Below are 27,908 nucleotides of genomic sequence, written 5' to 3' on the forward strand. Positions count from 1 at the left end.
CCAGCAAGCTGGTGTGCTACTGCCCATGTGTCTGGGATACAAAAGTGACAGGAGATTTGAAGCAGAGGCCTAGAAAAACATTGAGATGTTGGTAAGACTAGCTAGCCCCCAAAACACCAAATCATCTGCTCTATTTCCCCACATCAGCAGTTTAATCCCATTCTCTGGGACATGTTAGAACTTGCCTATATCAGAAGTGTCAGTGCTTTTCCTCATTGCAACTGCAAGGTAGAAGACAGAAAGAGCAGCCAAGGAGACAGACAGACAGAACACCAATAGAATCCATTTGGCTAACACTTTTGTTGAGTGGCAAAGCCAAAGAAAAATCTCTAAAGTTTAATGTTTCATTAATGGAATGCATGGAGAGACTTCAGTGCTATCCTGGCAACAACTGGTTTACAGCTAAGAGATTATGTCTGGACCTGAAGTAAGAGACATTAGAAAAAGGTAATAGTAGGTATAAACAGAAAATAATAAGACTGCAACTGTGGTGAAGTGAATATAGAGAAAGGAGGAAAGAGTAACCTACAGATGCACTGATTAAGATTTGAGCTCTGAAGAATGGGATCACACGCACACATATATTGTGTGCATAACTATACAATGGAGTGAAGGTTTTTTAGAAATTATCCCATACAGAGAAAAACATCACGATATATCTTACAGTGGTATTAAATATGGGTTTTGACCTTTATTCCTGTCTTGCAGCCGCATGGAGAAACAAAAGCCTGCTTCAAGGAGAACAAAAATGCTGATTAAGCCGTGCTGCCTCCTCTTCGTTCAAATAGCCAGATATTTCCTCAGAACAGTTCACCCTAAATGTTCCCCAACTGTCATGGTGCCCTCCTCTTCAGCACTTATCCAGAGTCAGGATCCATATACAGTGAAGTCCTGGATGATTAAAGAGACTGAACTTTTATATATTATTTTATATATTTGGGTAGTCTTGCTGTAGAAAGTTGCATGGGAGTGTCGTACAAGCACAAACACCACGTTTAAAAGTTTGCAACAGAGAGAGTTAGTTCACGTGACAGCAATATTTGAGCTATAATTTAATAATACATAGATTAAGCTCCATACTCCTCTCAGGTATAACTTAAACTTAAGACAGTGAAGTTGCCAACCAATAAACACTTTTCTTTGTGCTGCAGTCCATACGGGCAATCACAGCAGTGTAAACCTTTATGGTTTCACTCATGCTTGTATCTGGCAGCATGGAAGGCAGGGTGTTGAAGGCCCCTCTCCATCACAGCAGAGCTCCTTTAGTACAGGCCCTGTAGTACAAGCATACACAGCAGGACAACCTAGTCCATGTATTTCTAAGACTAGTCACTGGTAAATATTCCTTCATTTCACATTCAAAACTGCAGGCCATCAATATGGTGACACTGCTGGGTAGTCCTAGGTAGAAGCCTCAAACCATCACATTCATCTGACAATGGGCTTTAACCTAAACAGCAGCTAGGTTACAGGTACAGCATCAGGTAGCTAGTCAACAGGTTACCAGGAATAGGATACTTCACTCTGGTACATCTTGAGCTCTGGTAGAGCACAAAGCTGATGGTGGTGCCCACCTGGGCAGCCTCATGATTTCTGCAACAGTGACCTCCCCTTTCAGGGCCTGGGCAATACCAAGAGCTACTTCCAGTTGTTGGTATTGGCACTAGTCTTGCCACTCCAGCACCTTAAACTGTTGGTATAACCCAGAAACCCTTCTGCTATGCCAAGGGATGCAAGTCCACAAGACCAGTCTATCCCCATTGGAGTGAGCCAGTCATGCAGTTCATGACTGCAAGAGTCATCTGGAGGGTTTACGGGACTTCAATCACCACAGCGATCCAACAACAGAAGTTCCTCATTTTGTCTGAAGTTATGTGTAAGGACTGCCTCTGAAAGCCTTCACTCAGATATGAAGCCAGTCTTGGATGAAATGAAACTGGCTGAAGTTGTCATTGTCCCTATTAAACATTCATACCAGCTGCTAATGAAGGTAAAGAACAAACTTCACTCACGTCCTCAGTCTTAACCATTGGCAGAAGTTTGCTGCATAAGCAAAGAACTACTTATCTAGAATTTGGCTTTTTCCTGTTGATTTTAAAAGTGAACTCAGGTAAGAAACTGGACAATCTTCAAAAACGAAAGGAGTCATCTCAGCTGCTTTAAGAGGACGCAAAACAAACAGATGGGTTGGCTTGTACAAAGCACGCCCTCACCTATTTAGAATGTCCTGAAAAGTCATATAAAGACCAAGCAGAGTAAATCAGTCCTCCTTGAATCTGGGATTCTGATCAGCAGTGCAAATGGTGCCATTGGTTTTCCATATATCTGTGGTAGCCAGTTTCCTCCCTCCTCACTGAGGGAGACTTCTCTTGGTACCAAAGCCTTATGGTCAGGCCATTTCCTTTTGGTCTAAATATATGAACATACAGAACTTCAAGCACTCTTTGGAAGAAACACCTTTTGCATGACAGGTTAGTCCAAGTGCTAACGCCAGCGATGGGGTCAGAAAGAGTGTGGCTGAATAAACATCCTCAGTGTCACACATGACACTGAGGGGAAGAAATCGCTCCAGATGAACCACTGTTACACACAGGCACCAGGAAGCACCAGAGCTCTTCAGAAGGGAAGTCATGTACCAGAATTCACTGTCAGGTTGGTATCCAGGTTCAGTTCAAGGTAATGAGCTAAGACTAAACTGGCATCTGCATCTTCAAAGTTAACAAGTCTTCACTAGTCACACAAGTAGGGACCAATGGCTGTCAGCACAACAGAATAGGGGGTCTTCTCACATAAAGGTAAAAAGAGGGCCTTCCAAAGACAGTCTAGCATGTCAAATAATAGAAATGCATTAAAAACAAGCCAAAAAAACCCCATGAGTGCTTCATTATAGTGCTTTGCCAAAAAGCACAGACATTTACAATGAAGGGGAAAAAGTTCACAGCTTGAACAAAACCTCATATAGGTGGCTCAAGACTGCAACATAACTTGTAGAGAAATCATTGGCAAGTTACTTTAGCCTAAAAAACATGCCAGGAAAGCTGGTGAATATCTGACATTTCAGATTGCTACAGTGGAGACACTGATAATAATGTTTGAGACATCGACAATCAAGAAAGTGGGCCACAGTTCTGGCCACAGATTGTCAGAGCAAACATGACAGCCCTATACATCTGCCAAGAGCAAGAGAGCACGGTGGGAACATGACCCGCTTGGCTTCAAAGTCTCGGATCTGAAAGACAGGTCTCGTATAAAACCAAACTGTGCACACAGATTGTGTGCATTCACTTGATGCTAGAAAGCTAAGTTACTTGGGAAGGATATCACCATGGAAATACAGAGGTCAGTATTAAGATATATGTGGGTAAAAAATTACATATATTAAAAATTTTTGATATGAGCTAGATTTTTTCTAAAAGACACCATACCTATAGCATCAACATCACCAGATCACACACGAAAGCTAGTCTTTTTTTGCTTACACATAGTATCTCCAAGTCATTAGCAACATGTATCACCATCATTAAAGGGGAATCATTTCAACTAAGCGTAAGAGATACATAATTAAAACTGCACCCAGTGGTAGCAAGTAAAAAAATTCAAGCATGCTAAGTGTCAAGATATACCAGGTACTACTAAGCCCACAACTGAAATAGAACAATAATCGAGAACATGGTAATTTTAAAAAGCAGTGCCACAAATCCTGCTCCTGTAACATGCAAGCTACTGGGAGCAGCAGGTTGCTGGGCATAATCAGTGCGATCAAAGGGGGCGTGAGAACCAAACCACTTGACCGCAGCAGTTTCTTAAAACAAACTCAAGCCAATTAAAAAAATAGTGCTTTCAACTAACACCTTTTAGAAAAAGGCCAACTACCCACCAAGCAGCAAAAAAGCAATAGCATCTTATACATTAGATGAAAAAGCAACCGCTCGGTTCCTTTTTCAAGCACATGCTGTATTCAGTACCTGGCTGATATGTACAGCAGAAACCTGGGCAGAGCACACAGACGAGTGACTTGGAGAGTTGGGTAAAGATTTGCAGGGTCCAATTGAGAGCTGCTGCTTCTTCCTTGTTGCAACGATCTTCTGAGCAACTGAAAAAAAGAAAATATACAGACAAATAAGCCACAGGGCACAGTAAAGAGCAGTGCAATTCAAAAAATACACAGGAATACCTAGAAAACACAAGACAGAGCATAGGTATTAAACAGTTTTCCATTGCCCAAGTCTGGACCAAAAAAGAATGTAATAGTTAGACTCCTAATGAGATTAAAACAGTTGATCTGAAACACAGAAACTTCTATACAGCTACTAAAACTATTTATTTGAAAAATATCAAATTTTAGAAATGTGTTCCATGATGTACCGGAATTTTACTTCGTTCTGCTATTCAGTTAAGGCCTTTGGAAAAACAGAGTAATAAATACTTAAAACCCCTCACCCTTATTTGTACATCTGATTTTCCAAGGACCGTGCCTGGTGAGAAAAGTTTAGAGTTACAGGAAATATGAGGTAGAAAGACAATAAATAATATCACACATGGAACAGGAAGGGCAGGTGTAACAGGCTGGCTAGGCTGCATTTGTGCGACTCAGGAGCACAGCAAATGACAACATTATTTTGAAGTGATGGGATGCATTATATTAAAAGAAGGTCTAAAAGAGGGTGAAAAAGCATGTTGCACGTGGTTATTTTTACGTATTTATTATTTCAAGATTGAAAAACCTTATTTTTCCTATTTAGCCACAAACAATGTTAGCTTCGGAGGGACCTGTGCACATCACCCCAGCCAAAGTGCTGGTCAGGGAGGGTCACCTGGAGCAGACTGCCCAGTACAAGTTGGGTTTTGAACATCTCCAAGGATGGAGACCCCATGACCTTTCTGGGCAACCTGATCCAGTGCTTAGACACTCTCAGTATCCAGTATCTAGAGCTCAGCTTTATTTTAGTCTGGTATTGCCAGGGTGCACTTTAAAACATAGGCATAGATATTGTTTAGCAGCATAAGCGCACAATTTCTTCCCAAATGAATGCAATTTTAATAACGAACTGGTCCGTGGCTTATGTTTTTCATGTAAATGAATGATGGCATAACTGTGATTTAGTGAGAATACATCATATAAAAAATGGCTCGTATAGATGAAGAAGCAGCTTCATTAGTTACATCCCACCTCCAATAGGCCCCTTATCATCCTGAAAGGATGATATCAATTAATTTATCTTCCCCTGGCATATTGATCATAACCTTCATCAGCTAATCATGTTTAAATTACAGAGGAATATCGTAGCACTCTGTCATTTCAGAGGCATCGGTTTATTGATCTGGAGTCTGCAAAGCCATATATTAGAATATTTTAGGGCGCATTAGCGACTGCAGGGAGCAAAGCTAAGGTCAGCTTTTAGCATATGCACATGGATTTGTCTTTATCAGAGTAGAATAGAGAGCTAAATGAAGAGCAAAGAAGAAACTTCCACGAGTGAAATCCCAGCAAAAGCTTCCAGAGGGAGGAAGACCCCGGCCCCAACACAACTGTGTGTGAGCAGGGCGTGAGGCAACGACTCACCCAGCAAGCCAGGACTGCGGGAAGGCCGGAGCTCAGGCTACCGCCTCACAGCTTGGCTGGCGAGATGACTTGCCCGCTAATGGCAATCCCCTTCGGAGCTGCCAAACCTTCCCAATTCCTGCTGCATTTCGGCGAGGTCGCCACGTGCCCTGGGCGAGCGCGGCGCCGGCTGCCTCTCCCCCCTCTTCATTAGGCGCCCGCTCTCCTTTGAGGCGCCCGGCGCCTGCTCTTCGCCTCTTTCATTGCTGCCGCGTAGCCGGCGCGCCGTAATTAGGTGCCGTTCCATATTCAGCACTGGGGGCTACTTGCCCTTGGATATTAATGGCGAGCCGAGCTTCTGAAGTGCCTAAAGGAGTACCCTGACCCTTCAAAGTTGGCAACGTATGAAAGAGGCGACTGATCATCTGCGGGGCAATTGCTGGACTGTCAAAAGACCTACTGTGCTCTTTCTAAAGCTACCTTGAGAGGCAAGATGAAACCTAAATCTTGCCTATCAGAAGTCAATAAAAGGGGTTCGGCATACATCTCCTCAGCAGTGCTGCTGCAAATTCCCATTTTCTCCATCTTCTATGGCGGAGAAGAAAGCCCCCAAACACACCAAACTTGAAATGGTCGGCACTGAAAAGCCCCACAGATCAGTTGATTCCTGCTGCTGTCATCCTCAGACACAGTAGTTAAGGAGGGAGGGAAAGAAAATGCCGCAGTTAAATGGTTGGGTAACAAGACAGAAACGCACTGCAATTATAAGAGTGAGGATGGGACCCGGCCAGAAGGTTGATGCTATTGACTGGTGTGGCCCTGAAACAGAGCTCTCTGTTTGCAGCTTTGCTGCGACTCAAGGTGACAACTCACGAACCACCATTAGCAGCAGCTTTATATGCATGCATATATATAAAAACACACTCACGTGCGAGTATGCATGTGTGTGTGTATATATCTATATCTGTATATATATATCTATATCTGCTGAAACCCATGCAGCTCACTTCCACAGCCATAACGGTATCCAGAATCAGGCTGGATTTGTGAGCTGAGTTGCCGCTTATCTACAAGCACGAAAACATTGTCCAAGCTGTATTAATACCATCAGAACAGCTCTGGGAACTCAATGGTTTTCTAGGATCAGGTGGGACCTCTGCCAAAAAAACCCTACAACAATAAATAGCTTGAGGAACCTTGGTGCAGGGGGTGGGTAGACATAAGCACCTTTTCACTGTTAAGAAAAGGCACTCAATGCACTTTGCTGACCAGTTTAATACCATATAGAGAGTTTAAAAGCTTCAGATTAAAACTCAAGTGCCCATCCCTGAAACATGCCTGTCCAGAGGAAGACCTATAAGTAAAACAAATCTCAATTGCCTTTACATAGCAGCAAGGCAGAAAGAAATCTTGGTTTTGCCCTGGAGCTTTTCAGGTTCTGTCTCACCCACACGAAATCCTTTAACATAAATATGTGCCAAAACATATTTCCAAAACAAATTAGCACTGACTTGCTCTGCAGAGTGAATTTCAAAAATAGAGACATTGGTAGGTATTTTAATTGTCTTAAAATCAATTGTGTTCTCCCTGCTTTTGTATACCTACTTAAACTAACAACGTCAAAGAGGTTTTAACGCAAGTCATCCATCTATAGAGAAGAAAGATGAAACAAATTTATAGGCAAAGCCCAGATGCTTTCTGCAAACAAGCAGGAATCCCCTGGGAACATTTGGAGAGTTACAAACCAACAGGCGGACAAGTTGACTATTTACAAATATTAGTCCTGGCAAGAGAAGACTGGTACCTATTTCCTGTATATTTAACTCTGCAAACCGGAATGACCAAAATATATTTTGCTTCAAAGTTGCACCAACCAAAAGCCCACACAATTCCTGAGCTGTACAAAGCAGCAGGTTCTCATGGCAGGACAGTAAGCTCAGGGCCTGAACCCCTCGGCCTTCCTCCATGCCTCATCTGTCTCACCCAAGTGACACCAGCCTCCCACACCGACGCTGCTGGCTCCTCTGACCACCAATTTCTCCCCATTTTGTTTCAGTAGGTCCTGATAAACAACTGGAAGCATCAGCCTCCCCACCGCTGTCTGCCCAAAATGGCAAGCAGAGAGTTAGTGCTACGTCCTTTGCACTGATTTGCAGTAAGGAATGTTTCAAACGGTCAAAGGGAAGACTGCCGGCATGTAACACCTGCCAAATCCCAATCCCAAATGGTATTTTTGCCTTTCTTGTTACTAACCCAAGACTCTTGCATAGTAGAGGAGCTGCAGAAAGTCATTTAAGTCATCACTAATGATAATGAAAACTGCTTTCTCATAAAGAACATGCACTGTTCATACACACTCTGTAGCTCGGCACAGGTAAGCACTGCGTTAACACCCACAGTTTATACAAAAGACGCAAGAGTTGCTTGCACTGCTCTATTCTTCTGCATCTTTACACAAGGCAAACTGCTCTCAGTGGAAGCTGCAATGTTCATTGCTCACTGAAAAGCAATAGGAGGGAGAAATTTTCATGAAGAGTCCTTTTAATCACTTGACTTGACAAACAGCATAGTATTTTCTTTGCAGAAAGGCACTGCCCAGCTCACAGCACCCATTAGCAGTTTTTAAAAGGGATTCCTTTGAACAAAACCCAAAAGATTTTTGCTAAAACATCCTGAAAAGGCATATGTGTTTTTTCAAAGTTCTATTAAATTTTTGGTCCTATCTGCAAACCTGAGAGCTGCACTAACATTCAGGAGAATTACTGGCAAAAAGGCCCAGAAGAGTATCCACACTGCAAGTGGTGTGACACGGGAGTCCTGATCAGACAGTGATTTGGAAGGAGGGCTAAGCAATATACACGTTATACCGAGTCTGTGAGAAGAGCACGGCTCTCACCATATAATCAAGAGCACGGTGATGGTTTTAAATACAAGGAAAATGGGGTTCAATCATGAGGATTCAATAAGAGACCTGTCTCAGTTCTGCTGATAAAAATAGTGAAGTGTGAGATTTCCCCCAAATCCTTAAAACAGCAAGTGTGGAGGAAACAGCACCAAGTTTGTGACCTTCTGCTTTCTGACACCAACCACCAGGATGACCATGAACCCCCTTGGTCAAGTCAGTCCTCACCTGCCAGCATCCATTTGGGAACCAACACTCTATCCCAAGTCCTTCCTCCGGGCCTGGTTTGGTTAAAGACTGAACTATCTCAGGCTCCCATTTATTGGGACACCTTGGGGCAGGGAGTTTCTGCACATACATTTAAACAGGTCCTGCAGAAGTCCTGGTCCTTAACGTTCCCCACAAAAACTCTAGCAGTGTTAAACAGGGGAGCCGCAAAGTGGAAGCAGCAAAATTGATGCAAGAACAAAGCTATGTTTTATCCCATAAACAAAAAAAATTTGTTTTGCCCACAAGTCCTGCTTGATGACAGCTTGATTACTTATTTCACAAGAAAAGACCTTCCCAAAAAGCAGTATGCTGCTGGAAACAAAGGCAACTCGCAGCTTGTATTTTTACTGCAATTGCCTCTTAGCTTAATATTCCATGTTTACAATAAATAAGCGTTCAATAAAAATAAATTCATTCCACAATTACATATTACAGGCGCAGCAGTAATAACTACAAGAGAAAGAACTAAATGCAAATGCTTCTGAAAGGGAAACATTAATGTGAGCATCCACTTTTAAAGGCATTCTGTCTGTTATTTTACATTTAAGTTTAATTTCTAAGCTAAACAACTCTTTTTTTTTTTTATGGCTCTTGTTAAGGAGACTTTGGCATACATACCATGTACCAGCTATAACATAAAACCAAGTAATAGACTGTCCTCTATTTGGGACAAAGCACTAAGCCCAAGCGGCATCGAGGGGAGCGTTTGTGCCAAAGGCAGCGCGTGGGCCACGGGCACAGCTCTGCTCTCACAGCCCCCATCTCATACTGAGATAAAATGAAAATAGAGTCCTCCGAAATCTCCCTCATTTCCATTAAAGAGCTTTTCAACCAAATCTTTTCAGAGATCTAGTTTAATCCACGGTCCAACTGCCAGAAGTTTTTTTAGGTGTTTCTAACTCTGGAGCAGGTATCCCGTAAGGCTACACCTGTATGGGCAAGTTCATATTCTGCCCTGACCTCAAATGCATCTAGAGCTCTAACAGGATATTAGCATTGAGCTAGAACATAGGTCAAGCTTATTCAAGATTAACTCCAGGGAGAGCTTCAAAGATGTTCCTGAAATAAGGGACACCATTTGTTAATACAGGATTCAATTCTTATCTGCATTCTGTTTATCTCCATGTATTAAAACAAATTTATCTTCATTTATGTCTCAATTATCTCAGGGGGTTGTTAATTTGCTGGAAATGAAGCTATTGTGTAATTGCTGCTATTAATTGGAGGGTTTAAATGCCAACTGCAATAAACAGTTTCCTCCAGGATAGAAAAAAGTCAAGGCTACTCGTGGTAATTTTGGAACAGAAAAAAAATGCTGTAATAGCCAAATATATAAGCAGGAAGCTAGAAATAAAACCTGCATGTAAAGTGAGATATAACATAACTCATCCCGTTTGTTCTGCTAATCCATACTGGTCTTCACTTTCTCTAATGTGTGAGGGTTAAGGCTTTCTAAAACTACATGCAGTTGCTTCATACATCCGTTTTTTCAGTCTTCAGTGAATAGGCTGCTGCAGTGCTCAACAGCCAGTCTAATTCTGGCACATTACATTTTCTACCAAATAAAAAAAGACCCTTTTTATCTATGCGAAGATATAATGCAAATAATAAACAAAATACACTGCCCTAAGTCTTCCTCTAAGAGAACGGCCACTGAGAGAGCAAGGGGGCCAAAACTCTGCATTTTCTAACCAATTGGATTTCACAGTAATTCAAACTGTTTAAATAACTCAGGGCCAAAGCCTCAGCATCCTGCATATGCAACCTAAACCCTCCCTCACGGCTTTACCCTAACAAATCAGGATGCTCAGTAAATAGCTGGCAAAACTGCAGACCCCACAGCAATGGGCTCCCCAAAATGCCATGAAACATCTGACATTTCCTGCTGAACATAATGAACATACACAGAAGAACTGGAAATTGTTACCCCTCGAACCCAGGCTGCTTGAAAGTCCTTAAAGTTGCATTTTATTTCCAACACTTTCACTCTATGAAAACTATAATTTCCCAGATATAAACAGGCACCAAGAATTAAACTGTTTTTGAATGGAGCAGCCTAAGAACTGCCCGTGTGGCTAAATGAATTTTATATCACAAAATAATTTCATCACCACTATCAAATTCCCCAATCATGGGCTAATGTAGCCAACATCCCTGACAGCTTTTATACACTTCCCTTCAAACTCAGTTTAACACCTCACCCTACCCGTGTGCCTTTGACTTTTAGTGATGTTTTTGTTAATTTTTTTAGCCATAGGTCTTAGAATAAAAGATATTCCATATCTTTTTACCAGATATAGAAATGCAGTTATATGCAAGGCTCCACATTCAACATCTCAAATCAATGCCAATAGAGTTTTGTTGCACAGGTAACAGCATGATTAACTTAGTCCTCATGTTGAGGCAAATCATAGTGTCCTAAAGTAGACAAACATGCTCATAAATCCACGAGACAAACTGGATAGCACCTGGCATCTAAAATAAACAGGGAAAGAAAATAACAAAAAAATATGTTTTCTTTGCAACTCAGACAGTGATGCAAATAAGAAATACATGGCCTGAGAATTTCTCCAGCAAGCAGTGCCAGAAATATTTCTATGAGTTTTTTCTGCACTCTGATTTACTCAATCTGCAAACCACAAAGCTTTGTTAGTCTTTCCATTAAGATAGGATCAAGTCATAAATCCCCTAAGTTCTCCTTAAAAACTAACATTTTAAATTTAAAAGTTAAAAAAAGTTGAAATACAAGGGAAAAAAATGAAAACTGTGTACATTAAAATATAATGGCATAAGATTGCCCTGTTTCATAATCTGCCTTTAAGTAAAACAGCTGTTTCTAATTACATTTTTAAAACATAAAATTATGTCATGTACCTCAAAACTATGCTCAACCATTTTAACCACTTGATGACCAATTTTACGTTCACACTTTGAAACAGCTTAGTTAAAAACTTGTTTCATATTAAAATACGGTTTAACCGGCAACTTTTTCATTTTCTAAAGCTTTGGGCTTGTCTTTTAAGCCCACTGATATCACACAGACCAGGACATAGACAGAGATGGAAACCTATTGGTTCCATTAGCAACACTATGATATATGCCTGTCACTCACAGGAAAATCAAAGCCCATTTGCACTGATGCAGATCGCAAATTTAAAATAATTTGTGCCTTGTTTCACACAAGAATTTTGAAATCTTCCATAATTAAAAAGGTTTCATCATGCACAGAAGTTATCATTATCAGCATTACCATCAACAACAGAGAAGGAGAGAAAAATCAGGCTTTTTTTCCCTGAATAAATTCTTGCAGAAAAAAGTTGAGGTATACTTAAGATAACCATGAGTCACTCATGATAAACACAGCAATATTTCAGTATATATAGGAAAAAATTGAAGACCTAAGAACAGTTAAACTCAGCTCCTCAGCTGATGGGCTAGTTGTCCCTCGAGACAACAATATCCACCTTGCAAGGCATACTTATTCCTATGGAAAGGATATTCCCTTCGGCTTCAAGTCTCCTACACTTTAGTAGTTCAACTTACTGTCAGACTGCTGTTTAACTCTTCAGTGAAAGAAATCCTTTCCAAAATGTTTTCCAGAAAGCCAAGTCCTCTATACTGGTGGCTAAATTCTATATTTCTGCTCTTTATGTGCATTTAAGTTAGCACAGAGGAAAAAACAGCAAGCCGCAGGAGTGGAGGCATCCTATAGCATTTAACATAAATCTCTCCAAACATATAAGCCCCCCCTTTGCACTTTAATCATTTGCTAACAGTTACAATAAGATTGTATTAAAAATTTAAACTGCTCTACTTAATGCAATTTACCTTCAAAGGTCCATTTCCAGAGAATGAATCCAAATGATATAAATGTCGAACACTTGATCAGATTTATTGCGCTGAAGAATATTTCTCTTGATACAGATCTGACGAGTGAAGGCTAATGGCTTTAGTTTTATTACTTTTTAAGCACTTAATGGGGAAATTTAGACGTTTTCACAAGACTAAGCTTCAGCAAGAACAGCACATTTACAGGATGACAGCTCAGAAGAAAGCTCGACAAGCTCTTTAGAGATGACCAGTTCAACAGCGTTATTAATGGAGAGATCAGTGGGAAGTATTTATCCAGCTCATTCTTCACACAACACTCGGGCCTGTGGGCGCCCCTCTTCCCACCGAGATGGCAAAAGGAAAAAGAAGCTTCTGAGGTGACTGCTGCAGCCTGGTTTGCATGCTGCACGCATTGCCAAAATGCAGAGCGCCCCAGAAGGATGTTTTTCCATTTTAAATAAAAAATACCCTATTCAGTTTCCTATGTTAATTATTTCTCTTTAAATTAACATTTTAGGATCATAAAATACTGCTATACATACAAAATAGTTGCCTGAGTACTGACAAATTTAAAATTTTTCCAACCTCCTTCCTTTTCCCCTTTCAAGCCTGTGTTTTCCATAAATACCAAAACTGTTTTTCAAAATAAGATCAAGCAAATAGTTTTGCTTCTCTATTTTTTTTTTAAATCTAAAAGAGTGCCAAAGGTCCTCAGATTTCAATTAATGTCAAGATACTTATCCAATCAATCACCAAGGGCTATAAATTTCCTATACATCTCTTTAGTTACGCTATGCCTCAACTTAAATATAAACACACCTTGGCATAAGGCTGTAAATTAGGATGCATAAGACACAGGCGACTGTATCAGCCATCAGCAGGGGCATAAATGATGAGTGCAACTCCCTTGTATAGACGCTAAGCTCAAGCTGATTTACTTCTCACAGTGTTTTTGGCATGGAAGTAGTGCCAGCAGCAGCAGCATGCAACATCTCTCGGAGTCTGCAGATAGGACTTGTAGCCAGTAATGATCCATCTCTGTTCATGTTAATCAGTTTTATACACAAAATCCAATTTTCTTTGAGGAGAAAAAAATGTTTTCTGTGGTTTTTTTTTTTTTTTTTCCTCCCCTTTCTCAGCAGATGCCAATTACGTTGCTTTGGTAAGGGCAGGTAGGCCGGCACTTGAGTACTGGAAGCTCTAAGTGCACAACTGTTTTGGCAACTTCGCAAACTATTAGTGACCTGCCTGTAGTAGCATGACGGTCCTGGAGGTATCCAAGTGCTCAGCAGCTCGTGCACTGGGTACTACTTTGAGAATCCATTATATTGGAACTGTGAGAAAACATGTATTTGTGCATTTCTTAAGAAAGATTGTCTTCATTTTGTGGCAAGACAGCATCCCAAACTGCTCACGACAGGCTGAAGCCAGCAGCACCACCCAGCGGATGCCCATGCCGTCGTGTATCCCACGTCTCGTCATCTCACCCCGTCAATGAGGGACAAAAATACCACCTCCGCTGGCAGGAACAGCTATGCTGGAAATTAAGACATCAAGTGTGCACATATATACGTGCAGAGGTAAATACATGCTAGTCAGAAGACTACTTTGGACAGTGCCTCCTATTAATGCAAGATTCTTTCCTATTAGGGAAAAAAGAGAAGATGTCAAAACATTTAAGAAAAACAGAAAAAAAAAGAAAAAAAGAAAAAAAAGATGCAACAGGAGCTGATCCTCCTGAGCATGGGAATGAATTTTGGAGGACAAGCGCCCCCAGCCGCCCTGGCTTCCTACATCCCCCCCGGCACTCAGGGGGGCTTTTAAACCCTGAATACACAGGGCCTAAGCCCAGAGCAGCAAAGAGCCTCAAGAGGATTTGCATATGCATATGGCTTAGCTGAAAGGGAACGATTTGCAATGCGCTTCAGAAGCCGCTTTTGAAGAGCCATCTTTTCGAATAATAAACTTTGATGTTCAAACCATGGCTTTTCCACAACAGAAAGCATTACAAAAGGATTATGTTTATTACACGCGTTTTTAAATGTTTGATAGCTCCGACATAAAAGCCTCCCTTTCTTGCAGGGGAAGAGGCCTGCCAGTCTCTTTAAGAAAGTGTTACCCAACACATCCCGAGTGGGCAAGAGTTACAGAAACCAGAGTCAGAGTAATGTAGCAAGTGTTTTGGGGGGAGTTTTTTTGTTTATTTTACAACTTAGATGAAAGCTTCAGAATGCAGTACACTAGAAAAAATATTCAATGGATTTTTTTTCCCTCGAAACCTCCATGGACAGTGTCTGTGGAACACTGAGGCAAGATGCACAGTTCATTGGAGTGCACACCATGGTCTTTTCCCCAAGCTGCAGCCTGATTTTAAAATTAGTCAAATAAAAAGGCAAAGTGCTTAAAGATAAGAGCAGTAAACTGCCACTAAATGGCTTAGCCTCTGGTAAGGCCCTTTTTGGCCCTTATCACACCTTGAGTCAGCTCAAGCATCCTCCCCATTACAGCAACATTAGCAATTGCAAAATCGAGGCTAAAGCACCTGGCTAAGAAAGATACTTTTGTTTTAATCCCAGCACTTGGCTCCATCCGCTGTAACTGGGCACTCTCAGCAGCAGGGCTTTTCCTGGATGCTCCCCAAGCAAAGGCATGCAACAGGGCTCCTCTGCAGGTTGCTTTGCTTAAGCTAAAAAAACCACAGGAATTACTGCTCTTTCCATCTTCCATCACCAGCTCTACCACTTCTAAGGCAGCATTCAAAATTTTAACACTGGAATGTATTCCATAATTGGACCTCTGCCAGCCCAACTGGACATTTATCATATTCCCATTTGTTATTTCCCTTTCCTCTACTGAGTGGAAGGCTCTGCAAGACGCAAGACAGAATTAGTAGCAGCAACTTTTCCCAAGGTGCTAACGCAACAGCAACCCCAATGTGTAACAGAGTGTAAAATGCCAGATCAGGAATAGGTTAGAAATAGAAATATAACCACAGAAAAATGAAAAGCATATGTCAGTATATTCAAAACAGCCATTTATTCAGTGAGGCTTATCTGCAATAACTCGCCTTTTAAAAAGCAGTAGCTGATGGCTATCAGATAGAAGTGAATTTCACTTGGGGCTTAAATGACAGCAGCAGATACTAGATATTCCTACCCAAAAGAGCATAACCTGCTTCTCCGAAGAGAAAGCAATCGCATTCCCTCAGAGCACCATTTATATTTCTACAGACACAAACAGAACTAAAAGGAAACTGATGACATCACTGACACATCTGGTTCAAAATATTTGTTAAGCTTTCAGTAAAGGACAAGCAGATAGGGTGGGACAATATCACAGAATCACAGTTTAATCATGGCACTGAACACGTAAGGAAACAAGGAAGAAAGCACCCAGAAGGAAAACCACAAAGTCTGCATTAATCCAGAATTATACAGAACAATTAATACAGAAAAGGCAGAAGACACTAAATCAGGAATTACCAGGTTTCTCTTTCAGTGTTTGCATCCACTTCAGTTTTTGGAATTACAGAAAAGTAACTCTTATTTGTTTGCAAGACACCCCACAAATGTGCTAATGCCATTTTATACCTCAAAGGGCAACACGGGCGCCCCTAACGAAGCACGCTCACACCTCTCGCCTTTTCAACTCCACTAAAAAGCAACTGGCCACCAAAACACCACGATGCCTCCTGACCCAGGATTTCTTTTCAAATTTGAATTAAGAGCTATCAATCTCCTGGACCAATCCACAAAAGTTCCCAAAACAGAAGCTCTAGGCCATTTCATCAGTTTTGTCCTCCTCTCTACTTACTTTCTTTAGTAAATAACTTTAATTCTTCTAACTTGGCTACACAAAGCTCAGAACTAAAATCCATGACGAGAGTTTATGAAGTGGCTCAAAACCTATTTAAGCTTTACTATTTTTCACACAGCAATAGGAAACTGTGCTGTGTATTTGAAAGTAAAGAATTACTAGGTGTATATTCATTTATCACAAGTCCCTGGCAAGACAAAGGGGAAGTCAGAAGAGCCAGACTTCTAGCTTAGCTGTTCAAGCTTAAACTTGATGTTAGAGCAAGGTCCCAGCTCTTCTTCATGCTTGCAAAAAAGTAGTGTTGGGCTTCCTTAAACTTGGTGCATCACCAGTGCTTACAGGTAAAACCCATAGCACATACATCCTTCAAAAAGTGACCATCACCCAGGCTCTGATCTTTGACCAGGGGCCCAACCTCATCCCTATTTCTTTCCATCCATTCCAGAGATGGAAACACTGCAAATACAAAATTCTGAGAAAAGGATACACTTAAGATAAGCATGAGTTGAAAGCACATTAACACAAGACATAGCTTGGATTTAGCATCAAAATAATGCAAGATGCTGTAACATTCATATTCCTTGTCATGTTTAATTCAGTAAGGGACACCAAATTTTCTCAATGTGCCACAGGATTCACTGTCCCACAGCACAGAGATTTGCAATTTCCAAGTGCCCCCACCTAATATCAGAGCAGTGTGAAGGGGTTACAAGGCTGGAAAAGCCTGGTACAACATGGGGCCTCCAGGGCAAAGCTTTAGAGCACAGGAAGGAGCTGGGGAACAAGGAAACCATAGAAAAACCTCAGGTCTCCAGCAAAAATAATGAATTTGGGGGGTTTTATTCCATAATTTGATGGAAACCCAAGAGCACAGTGGAGCAGGCACCCCTACCCGCATCTGCAGGGTCTCATTAACCGGTGCTGCCCTCGCGTCCCCCCTCGCACTGCCCGAGGAGCTGCGACGTCTCCCTGCTCCCGGCTACTGCTGATCCAGGGGCTTCACACGCTTTATGGAGTGTATCTTATTGCGCGCCTAAACGGTCTCTTCGAGCAGCGTATTAGTTTTATGTCTGTATCCTCCGAAGGGAAGCGGGGGTGTGTGTGGAGAGGCTGGTGCACCAGCCATGCTTGGTCACGGCCACATTGCCCCCTAGTGACCTGTCGCTCAAATGCAAGGGACAGGGACGCGGACACCCGCAAGGCCCCACCAGGCCAAGTGTCCAGGAGAGGCAGCGTGGCGAAGCGGGGAGACTCGCCCCTTCAGCGTTAGTTTTATGTCTGTTATAGAGCCAGCAGGTCCCCAAAATGAACGACTCAGTTGTCACTGCTGCAAGCTGAGCAGCAGTACTAATGGCAAAAATATCATCCCTTTTGTTTCTCCTATTAAAATAAACAAATAAAGGAAATGGCTGGACCAAACCAAGCCAAAAAGACGCATTTCTTGGCATTGCTATAGCACTGGAGGATGTTAATAAATAAACAATTTAAGAGGCTGACACAGTCCATCCCTGACTAGCCTCACCATCAGGCAATGAGGCGCACACGTGGCTCCGGACGCGGGGCCGTAGCCAGGAGCAGCCTCCCGCAAGGGCAGCGTGCAGCGGCCGCGGCCAAGTCAGAGCAGGGGCCGGAGGAGCTGCTCCCCGGGCCCACGCAGCTCGCGGGCCCACGCGGCGCCAGGCCCCGCCGCCCCCGGCCCCGTCTAGTGCGTGAGCGAACACGGCCTCGGCCTCCAAAGCTGTCAGCCCAACAGGGCAGAGACTTCATTTTCTTCCCATTACACTGATTAACGTTTCTTAATGAAAACCCATCTATAAACCTTGACTTGCTAATACTGATAGCAAGTGACAGCCTTTCCTTGAGAAGCAGATACGCAAGAATTAATTGGCCATCTCCCCATGCTTACATGGGGAAGTTAAACTTCAGGGTACCCCTTGAAACAATAGACAACTTCATTATAAAATATTGGTTTAATTTGCAGAATAAGAGGCAGAGTGGCAAGATCCAGAACCCGCAGCCCAAGCAGCAGTCCAACTCCTGATGTAGCAGCCCAGATCCAGTGCAGCACATCCAAAATTCCCACTTGAAGCTCTAGTGAGCTGCAGTTACACGCGTGATGCCCACACCAAAACGTCTCATAGGAAGATGCAACCACATTGCCCTTCCATACCACCTAGGTGAAGGGTTAAGCTGTAGCAAGAGATCCCACACTTACTCAAAACGATGGACTCCAAACCCTACATCTCACACTTGCTGATGCAAGCCACACCAGTGGTACAAATTGGTTATCTAGATATTTGACCATTCACATTTTTGTTGCAACATAGGAGCAATATAGAGAATAGTTAAGTGGGTCAGAGAAAAACTGAACGTAAAGCTGGCAAAGGCATGCAATTATGAATACATGATGAACAAAAATAAAAGCAATTTTTATGCATTAATGGTACATCACGCTAATTCAAGAGGGCAAAAATCATTAGGAAGGCATCCTGGGGCAGTACGTAGTCATTACAATACTGTGCTGACAAGAAATATTAAAATAATCATTTCCAATGTCATTGATAAAATTCATTGTGATAAGTAGCAGAGGGAGAAAATCCCCATTCTTAATGTGAAAACCCAAAGCAAGGCCACATAATAGTGAGATCTATTTTATTCTTAAAACTTTCTCATTTCCACCATCCAAGAATCTCCTGTTCCAACTATTAAAAGCTAAAAAGGAATTTATGGAACACATAACCTGGAATTTCTTGCACTTCCAGTGAAACCGGTGGCTGTTCCTGCAGCTCCAGGTTTAGAGCATCCAAGACCAGGATCAAGTGGACAACTTCCACGGTTAAAATCCTCCCAAGATATTCAATATCCTGTTTCACTTTTGAGTCCAAACTTTTAAAAGAAACAACTAATCGCTACCTCACAGCATGTCTACGCTTCAGAAATTAAGAGTGCTATCAAGAGATTAAATTGTAAATCATTCTTACCACATAGAAAGTGAAGCGATTCATCATTTTATCATTCTATCATTGTATCATCGTTTTAAAAGGCTAAGAATTGTCCTGACAACTGCTGTTTACAAATCATGGATGCAGGCTTCAAAAAACATTAAAGAATAATTACCTTGAACACATAATGGCACGTTAACTATGCATGGGTATATAAAAATGTCACTAGACAAAAATGAAATATTACTGCAGAAGTGTCCATATTACAAAGTATGAACATCTTCTGTTGCAATCAAGAGTGAACTCATCAACTCTAATGATGAAATGTAAGCAATGTATCTGCATACTATTAAATAATGAACTATCATTTTCATAATATTAATCATTCCATTAAATTATTGCTGACATTAATTGTGGGGAAAAGAGTAAAGAAGGTATCATGAACAAAAGTCACATGGACAAAAAGTCACTAGTAGAGCTCTGTGGACACTTGCAGGAGAAAGAACAATCGCTGAGAAAACAAATTATCCTTCTACATCCAGACAATCAGACAACCTTCATGAAATTTCCACTTTCTTTATCTGAAAGCAGCAACACAGCTATCAAGCAAGCACTAAGGAAAGCCTAGCAATTTGGAAACACTGATTTCCACATGTAACTAGCTCAAGAGAAAGCAATTAGCACATTTTATTGTATGGGGCTAAAAGTTTTGTCTGAAATCCCTCCAGCAAGACAGCAAGCTATATTCATATTTGCAATTAAGTCCAGTGCAGTGCAGTTTAGCTCAGTGTTTTCTATTTAAACGTTAGAATGGTTTGACTTCATTTAGTAAGAGGAGTTTCATATGCATCTCAGATGTACGTGAGCATGATGCTATCCTGCATAACTGCAAGCATTGCAGATCTTGGGAAAGAAAAGGTGTCAAAAATACACCCAAGGAGTTTGGGAGGAGAGTTCAATATAACCACTGTTTTTAAACACACAAAATTGTTGCTGCAAAGACAGGACACGTTCAAATAAGCCACAGCCAAGGCTAGAGCAGACGGCTGCAAATCCCAGCATACAGGGCTGCTGGTTTCCACAAGAGGGTGCCCGACCACCAGCTTTGCACAGCAAAGCCCAAGCCCAGCATCTCTAGCTCTTCGCAAAGGCAATGCTAAAAAACAGCATTTTTCTTTTTTAAACATTAACAAATGTGAAAGAAGAAACCGTCTGAATCAGGGTCACTTAAACAGCAGTGACAGTACGCTGTGACATGCATGATGGATAAAGTCATCTTTACCATCTTGGAAGACCCTCTCCACGTTGAGCCCATAGGTAGCGCAGGTCTCGTAGTAAGTGCATCTCTTGAGATCGTTGGATAACTTCCTTGCTCTGGCATCATCTATCACACGAGGGTTACTGGAGCTTATGGCATCTGCAACAATAGCAGAAGAATATACTGTCAAATATCATTTAAAAAAATCCCTTAAAACTACCTATACCCAAACAATGAATTTAAGCACCATTCAAGTGATTCTTGAAATTTTTAGAAAAAATCATAGGGAAAATTAAAAATTTGATACTTCTCTGCAAGTGCTGCTTTTCAGGCATGCCTTTTACTGCACTGTCTAGAGTCTACCTGTAGGAGCTGAAAAAGAAATTTTATGTGGGGAAATAAGTCACTTGGCTTACGGCTACAGTTCCCAATGGTTGCTGGTGTTACCCACCTCTTCCTACTGTTGCCCTGCTCAACTCTCCCAGGTCAAATAAAGAAGAAATAGGAGAGATGATTAGGCTTCCCACCACACACCCTCGTAGTCCAAAACTCTGCATTTCCTAGGTTAAGAAACATTTCCTAATTGCCTTTTAGTTTTCTTGACAGCAGAGTAATACTCCTCAACAAAGAAAACACCTCTCTGGCAAGACTGGTTTGGAAATTCCTCTACATTGACCTGACCTTTTATTAGCTGGTGCTATTGCTATAGCCTATATGATCTAATTAAAATAAAAGAGTTTAGAAAGCCAGATTTTCATTTATTTTAATATATAGCAGCAGAGGGCGCTGAAGACATTTAACCAGAAATGAACAGCAAGGGGACAGCATCACTGGAGCATTTTGGCTTCACCAGCACGTTCAGTCGTGCAGCCTCACAAAGGACCTTGCCCTCTGGCTTCACCTTCCACATCCTGGAAAGCACCTCGAGGTGCCAACTCAAGTGCCAACGTTTTGGGAGGTTCTCACAGATCCTCCCCAAAATAACACTTCAGTAAAAAAATTAAACAACAAGTGATTAAGTTTCATTTACACAGTTTAACAGTTGTTGATATCTAAAAGCTGTATTTTCTTCTCATGATACCTCCAAAATCGGGAAATTTTTTTTCCTTCTTGTACACATTAAAACAAACGTTCTCCTGCATCTCTGCTGCAAGCAAATAGGAACTTGGAAAACCAAACTCACTTTTAGTAATAAACGAAAAGCCATAACCCACAGCAATACAAATGCAGAAATAAACACACCTCAAATGTTCTGCCGCCTCTCATCTTTCAAGCACAATTTAAGTTGACAGAGCAGCCCTTTAAAGCAGCTCATTTCTGCTTTTGGCTGCCGTTTCTGCTACCCTAGGAGTTTTTTCTGCCCACTTCCCTTTTCCTTTCTCATCATCTGTTTCCGCCGCGGGGCCCCGGTGCTGCGCTGCCCGCCGTGCTCGCCCTCGCGCCCCGCGGCGCCGGCTCCTGCGGCTGCTCCCACACGCCCAGCTCCCTCTGGCCGAGCAGCGGCAGGACGGTCCCGTAGCTGCAGGGTTAGCAGGGAGCTGGGCCCCTGCAAGGCAGCGCAGAGCCAGAACGCAGCCCATTACCCCTGATTTCCCCTTGCCGTGTTTTGCCATGTAAGAGCTGGCACAAGCTGCTGCTTGGAAAAAGGTTTTGGAACAAGAAAGCAGGGTTTCATTCTAGGATGCATTTCCAGCCGATGCAAGAACTGATCCAAATCAGCACCTCCAAGGTCCTATCGGCACCTCGAGGGTACATCCCGTGGGGATTTCTCTTCCATTTTAAAGCAATCCTTGCAAGTCCTGGACCCTGTTTCAGCATGCTGAGGAAGCCCAGACAGCAGAAACTCAACTTTGCAGATTACCTGCCAGTTTAGCCACAACCTGCCAGCACCAGACAGATGTCAGGACCAAGAGAAGAGGGGAAAACACAGCAGCAGGACATTGCCAACCCTGTACGGCCACGGAAGTTCACATGGAAGTACATCCACTCGTGGGGAACATTATCAAGAGCACACTTACCCTGCGTTCCCACCAGTACCATTGGGATTTCACTAGTGTTGCGATAGTTGGCCATACGGCTGTAGTAGTGGTAAACAGTCTGGAAGCTGATTTCATCTTCCAAGCTGAAGACAAATATAACAGCATCCACCCACATGGCAAACTGCAGGAAAAAAAAAAAAGAAATAGAAGCAGCATATAGTGAAAAGACATTGACAAAAAAATCACCTTGCACTGATGGAAAATAGAAATTCACATTACAAAAATTTAGTTAGCAATAAAAGCTCAAAGCCAAGTTACACTATATTGTTCATAAAACAATGAATCAACATTCATCATTGTGCCAGGTGGGATCCGGAAGAAACTAAACTTTTTCCTGTATTCAACTCCTCCTTCAATATATGACACTATAAGCCCAACTACTATTAGCATAAACTGATTTTGTTTCAGAGAGAAAAAAGAGAGACTGAGATTTCCATACAACTAAAAAACATTATTTCTAGGCATGGGAGTGTCTTATTTACTGTGTTATTTACCCACCTTGTGCTTCCCATGCATGTTCACTGATACTCCTGTTATTACCAAGACAAATAAACGGCTCTGGTTTTTACAAGCATGACTAATATAGTTGTTCCATCTTGACCAATGTTCAAAAAAGTTAGTTATTTCAAACTAAACATTACGTCATCTCTTGCGGTTATAGTGTAGTAGCAGCAAAATTGTCTTGGAGGCTTTGAACAGTTGGGAAAGGAATCACCTCCGAGGTAAGGATATGGCTTGTTTTATACAAAATAGTTGCTGACAAAATAAGGTCAGCAATTTAACTTCAGTTACTAAAACCAGAAGATCGAACCAAAATTACTGGAGGTAGTATCATCACTGAGGACTTGCTATTTGGTTTAACTTAAACATCTCTATGTTGTCCAGAATTGCCTGAATTATGCGAATGATTTTTGCTTCCAGCAGTGAGATCCTGAAAGCACCAGTCTCTAAGCTAATGCTCTCCTCAGAAAAAAATTAATACTTTTCAGTATTAACTGAAAAGTTAAAGTTCCATATATTCAGTGTAGCAGTAGCAGTCTACTGAACATTAAAAAAATATATTTTTAAAAAAGGATCACAAGGAGTTATTCAGTGTGATCCCTCCAGTCACAAAACACACCCAATTATTTATTTCTCCAGTCACAGAACACTTCCAATTAGTTATTTCTCTTGTTTTAATATAAGTTCAAACTTCATGAATATCTGACCTGTCAAAATAAAAACTAAAGGACTTGTGAAAAACATGCACTACTTGGAAAGCAAAGGATGCCTCATTTCAGACCAATACATTTCAAGTTTTATTGTGCAGGGAAGAGCAAGAGATTGTTCCACTTTGCAGACAATCCATCTCCAGTCTCACAACTGCAACTAAATCTATTTTTTCCCCCAAGACAAGTCCAAACAAAGCCAAGCTATACAGAAAAGCTCTAAAAACCAAGAAAAAGCCTGTGGCAGAGCTGTATAGTTCAGTTGTGGCATTAATTGGTCTTTCCAGGAAAATGACGTTGCACTTGTAATAGTTGACAGCAAAAGCTAGTACTAAACCTGGCACACAAAATGATCTATGGTTACAAGTTTAGCATAGGGTAAGAATGGAACAGTGATGGCCAGTGCAGTTAGCTGGGTTCCCAGTGCTTGCAGTGAGCTATCTGCAAGTTCTTTTCATGTTTTCATGCTAGAAGAATCTTATATTGGTCAAGAAGATGACTGATGCAGAAAGAGAGTCTTCTGGTGAGCTTTTTCCCCCACTCCCTTGGTGTCGGGAAAAAGAGAGTGAGCTGAGCTCTCTGTGGCAGCCTTCTTGGTGCTCCAGAAAGGAAGTCACCAGCTGGGAAGGCTCTTGTCCCAGTGCCGATGCTGGTCACAAGCGTTGCAGTTCGCCTTGGTACTTGCTGTGGTTGTACCTCTCTCCTGATTCTCCACATACACAAAGAAATGTTGCATCAAATGTTGCAGCAAAACATCAACTTATGGCAAAAAGTGACCCTTTCTATACCATAAAACAAGTCCATGTTTTCTTCAGATCAGGTCCTTTTGGTGTTATGCAGTTATAAATGATCATGAATGCAGGATTAAGTTGTTTATTCCAGGAATTAACACCAAAAAAAAGATCTTTCAGAAAAAAACAGATTTTGAAATTATACCAAACAAAACTAAAAGCAAGCACTTGCATGTGAAGCATCTCTTCTGAGAGGTGCAAGAGTTTCTTACATAAAAAAAACCCTAAGCCTTTCCATGATCATTATCTGCTGAGGTACAAACTCGACAGCAGTAACAGGAGACATTCAAAAAAACTCAGATTCATCTAAGATGCAAAGGCAGCACATTCAAAGGAACTCTGCAAGAAAACCGATTCTTTAGATACCAAGATATTAAGATTCATGAATATACCTCTAGTCTTTGTTTTTTTTTTCTCCCCAATGAATATTCTATAAGCATTGAGGCCTGGAAATCCTTGTGAGCTTCAGCCAAATTCTTCACAGTCGAGAACAGTACAGTTCATTTAAGCTCCTGTCTCACCCGACTGCAGATGTGTCAGTGACACTAAGCTTTTGTTTTTGCTCTTCCTTCCTTCCAGGATGTCGCGCTGGGTCTCCGGTTCCTCTACCTCTTTTCTCCCCTCCTTTGTGCCACCACCTTCCTCCAGGCTCCAAAAGCCTCCTGTAGCTCATAAGCTGAAGGGGAGGCCCCGAGCACAGGCTGCTACTGCTGGCACCTCTCCTGCTCAGCTGTTTGGCAGCGGCACAGGTCTCACAGTGAGACGTTTTCAGAAGCTGCCCTGCCGCTAAGGAGCTGAGCAAACAAGGCCAGTGGCAGAGCACGTGCTCAGGAGACCTTGCTGATGCTCAGGCAGGAGAAGGTCGGGGCAAGCCACAAGGATGGCTGAGGAGCAGGACCTCCATCAGGCAGGTAGGCTTCTCCAAGGCAAGTCCTGCACGCAGCAGGGAAGCCACCTCCAATGAGACGAAGCAGCACAGATCACAGCACAGGTCACTGCACAGGCACCACTTCAGCAACTTAAGGACTTAGTGGTGCTGAGCTGCAGCTTGGGAAGTCGAGGCTTAGGAGGCCACAGGAAGGAAAAGGGGGAACCAAAAATAAACAGATTTGTACACACGTACATCTTTGCATTTATCTGTTTGAGGACCTAAGCATTTGAACTCCTAAGAAATCGTTAAGTCTGCAACATACAATTTTCTTGTCACTGGAAGTATCTTCTGGTTCTGAAATCGGGCATTGACTATAGCGCATCCTCATATCTTTTATGATTTATTTTGCATTGTAATTGAAACCACAAATATTTTCTCAACAAAACACTTCTCACTTGAGGGAAACATATTCTTTACCTGGAAGAGCAGGACCAATGGAAGAACAGAACAAAGCAAGTTTTCTTAAAAGGAAGGTTCAAATACATTTAAAAAATGAGAACATGATTAAATCTCTATATGCAATGCTCACCTGTGCCTCTGGAGGGCCCCCTTCATCTCTAATCAGCAGCAGATAGCTTTGTCCATCAACTACTATCTCTTTCTTGAATCTCCCACCTGTCACACAAAGTAACTCATTACAGGAGAAAAAAGGTACAAAACACAAAATAGAAAAAGGCTTCGCTTGGGGAAAAAAGCTCTTAAGATCTTTCCACAAGTGCATAAAACATCGTCAATATAAGACAAGCTACTGCACTCCAGCATAGAAATTAAAGAAAAATTAAGCCAAATATTTTCAGATCATCAATGGGAAAATATGCCAATTGCATTACAAATGTTAATTCCCATCTTATGGGTGCTTGTTTTTAATACACATTTAAAGATGGTCTTTTGCTGTTTGGGGAAACGGGGAGAAAGCACTTCTGCAAATGCTAACATTCTGTTGCAAGCAACAGAAACAGCACAGGTCAGAACTAAAATTAATTTCTTATATGCCTTCCTTAGGTTTTCCTCAAGAGAAGCCCAGTTCTTAACGCACATACATATGTTATGAAAATGGAACTTCTATATTCACAAACCACAGTTAGGGAAAATACTAGACACATGTTAGACAGAAACTACATGGTGGTACCTCCATAGAGATGCATTGAACTTTTAAGACATGTTGCACCACGTGCTGAAAGAGTGAATTACAGACTTGTTTTGGAGAACGAGATAAGAGCAGAATCAATCCTTGATCCAAACCTAGTCCTGTTTTGCTCTAGGGAGGCTGAGATTATTTAGCGCTTGTGCAGAGCAGAGGATGGGTGCTGAACAGAGGGAGCTACAAGGCGACCTTCAGCTGCCCAAGCGGCGACGCGGAGCACAACCCAGGGGCACAACACAGGTGACTCTCCTCCAAGGGCCAGGGCTTGGCAGGCACCACGCTGCTTCTAAATCACATCTAGGGTTTCTGCACTGACTGAGCCTAAACCTGGATTAAGCAACTTTGCTTGCTCGAGTCTTGGAGCTGGATTTATGTTCTGCTAGAAGTAAAAGCCTTCTCATCTTAGCCAGTAAGCCCCCAAGGGCCTGAGGCCTATACGCCTCATGCTCTCCAATTAGCCTCCCACATGAATTTTCCAGGTTAAGATAAAATATAGTTATCAACATTAAACTCATGTCTTTTTTCTTTAAACAACATGACTTATTTGTAGTTTTATTTCAATCCAACTCCCCAACTACGCTTACTTCAACCCTTGCCACACTAGCCAAATCAATACATTTAAAAACTTGACAGCAGAAAGGGCAATTCTCAGCTCCACCAAGCAGCTCTTGAGCGACCAGCCAGCGCACCCAGGCCAGCAGGGCCCTCCAGCACCCAATAACCACCAACCTTTCGGCAACATCAAACTGCCTTACACCCACCGACCCCCAGCCCCATCATTACAGCCACGAGGTTTCAAATTAAATCTACTCAACTGTTCAGCTATACGCAATAGGAAAAAGGTTTAAAAGCATTTCATGATTAACCTAAGACATCAAAACAAGATTTTATTTTAAGTTTACCCTATTATGAATGGCTATGAGACACCAAACACTGAGCCATTAAGATGGCCACATTTTTTATCCTTCTGTTGTATAGAAAATGAGCACTGTGTATTTACAGATTTTTCATCATCTTGGTCAAGAAGCAAATTTCATTTCAGCTTCCAAGATAAGGGGGAGGAAATAAATATTAATAGCGAAGTTGAAAAGGGAAAGATTAAAAAATAAATCTGAAAGGACGCTAGCTTTAGCTCTCAGAAAACTAGTTTTTATTAGCCATATAACTCTTTTTATTCCTATAGAATAACTTTGCCAATTACTTTCATCAGGTTCATAATGAAGTATTAAATAAA

General features: G+C 41.8%; 1 protein-coding gene across 5 annotated transcripts in view; it reads right to left on the reverse strand.

Moving 5' to 3' along the window:
• Positions 1 to 27,908, reverse strand: part of AGAP1 (ArfGAP with GTPase domain, ankyrin repeat and PH domain 1) — a 304,357-nt gene that overhangs the window by 163,603 nt on the left and 112,846 nt on the right. For all 5 annotated transcript variants that reach the window (XM_026047459.1, XM_026047450.1, XM_026047442.1 and 2 more), the window contains 4 exons: positions 26,060 to 26,145; positions 22,580 to 22,721; positions 20,586 to 20,720; positions 3,966 to 4,093 (listed from right to left, as the gene is read on the reverse strand). In XM_026047459.1, the coding sequence (XP_025903244.1) occupies positions 3,966 to 4,093; positions 20,586 to 20,720; positions 22,580 to 22,721; positions 26,060 to 26,145 (491 nt within the window). The remainder of the gene's footprint in view (positions 1 to 3,965; positions 4,094 to 20,585; positions 20,721 to 22,579; positions 22,722 to 26,059; positions 26,146 to 27,908) is intronic.

This window comes from Nothoprocta perdicaria, unplaced genomic scaffold (assembly GCF_003342845.1).
Source record: "Nothoprocta perdicaria isolate Ctin4 unplaced genomic scaffold, notPer1 scaffold_11, whole genome shotgun sequence".
NCBI classification, from domain to species: Eukaryota; Metazoa; Chordata; class Aves; order Tinamiformes; family Tinamidae; genus Nothoprocta; species Nothoprocta perdicaria.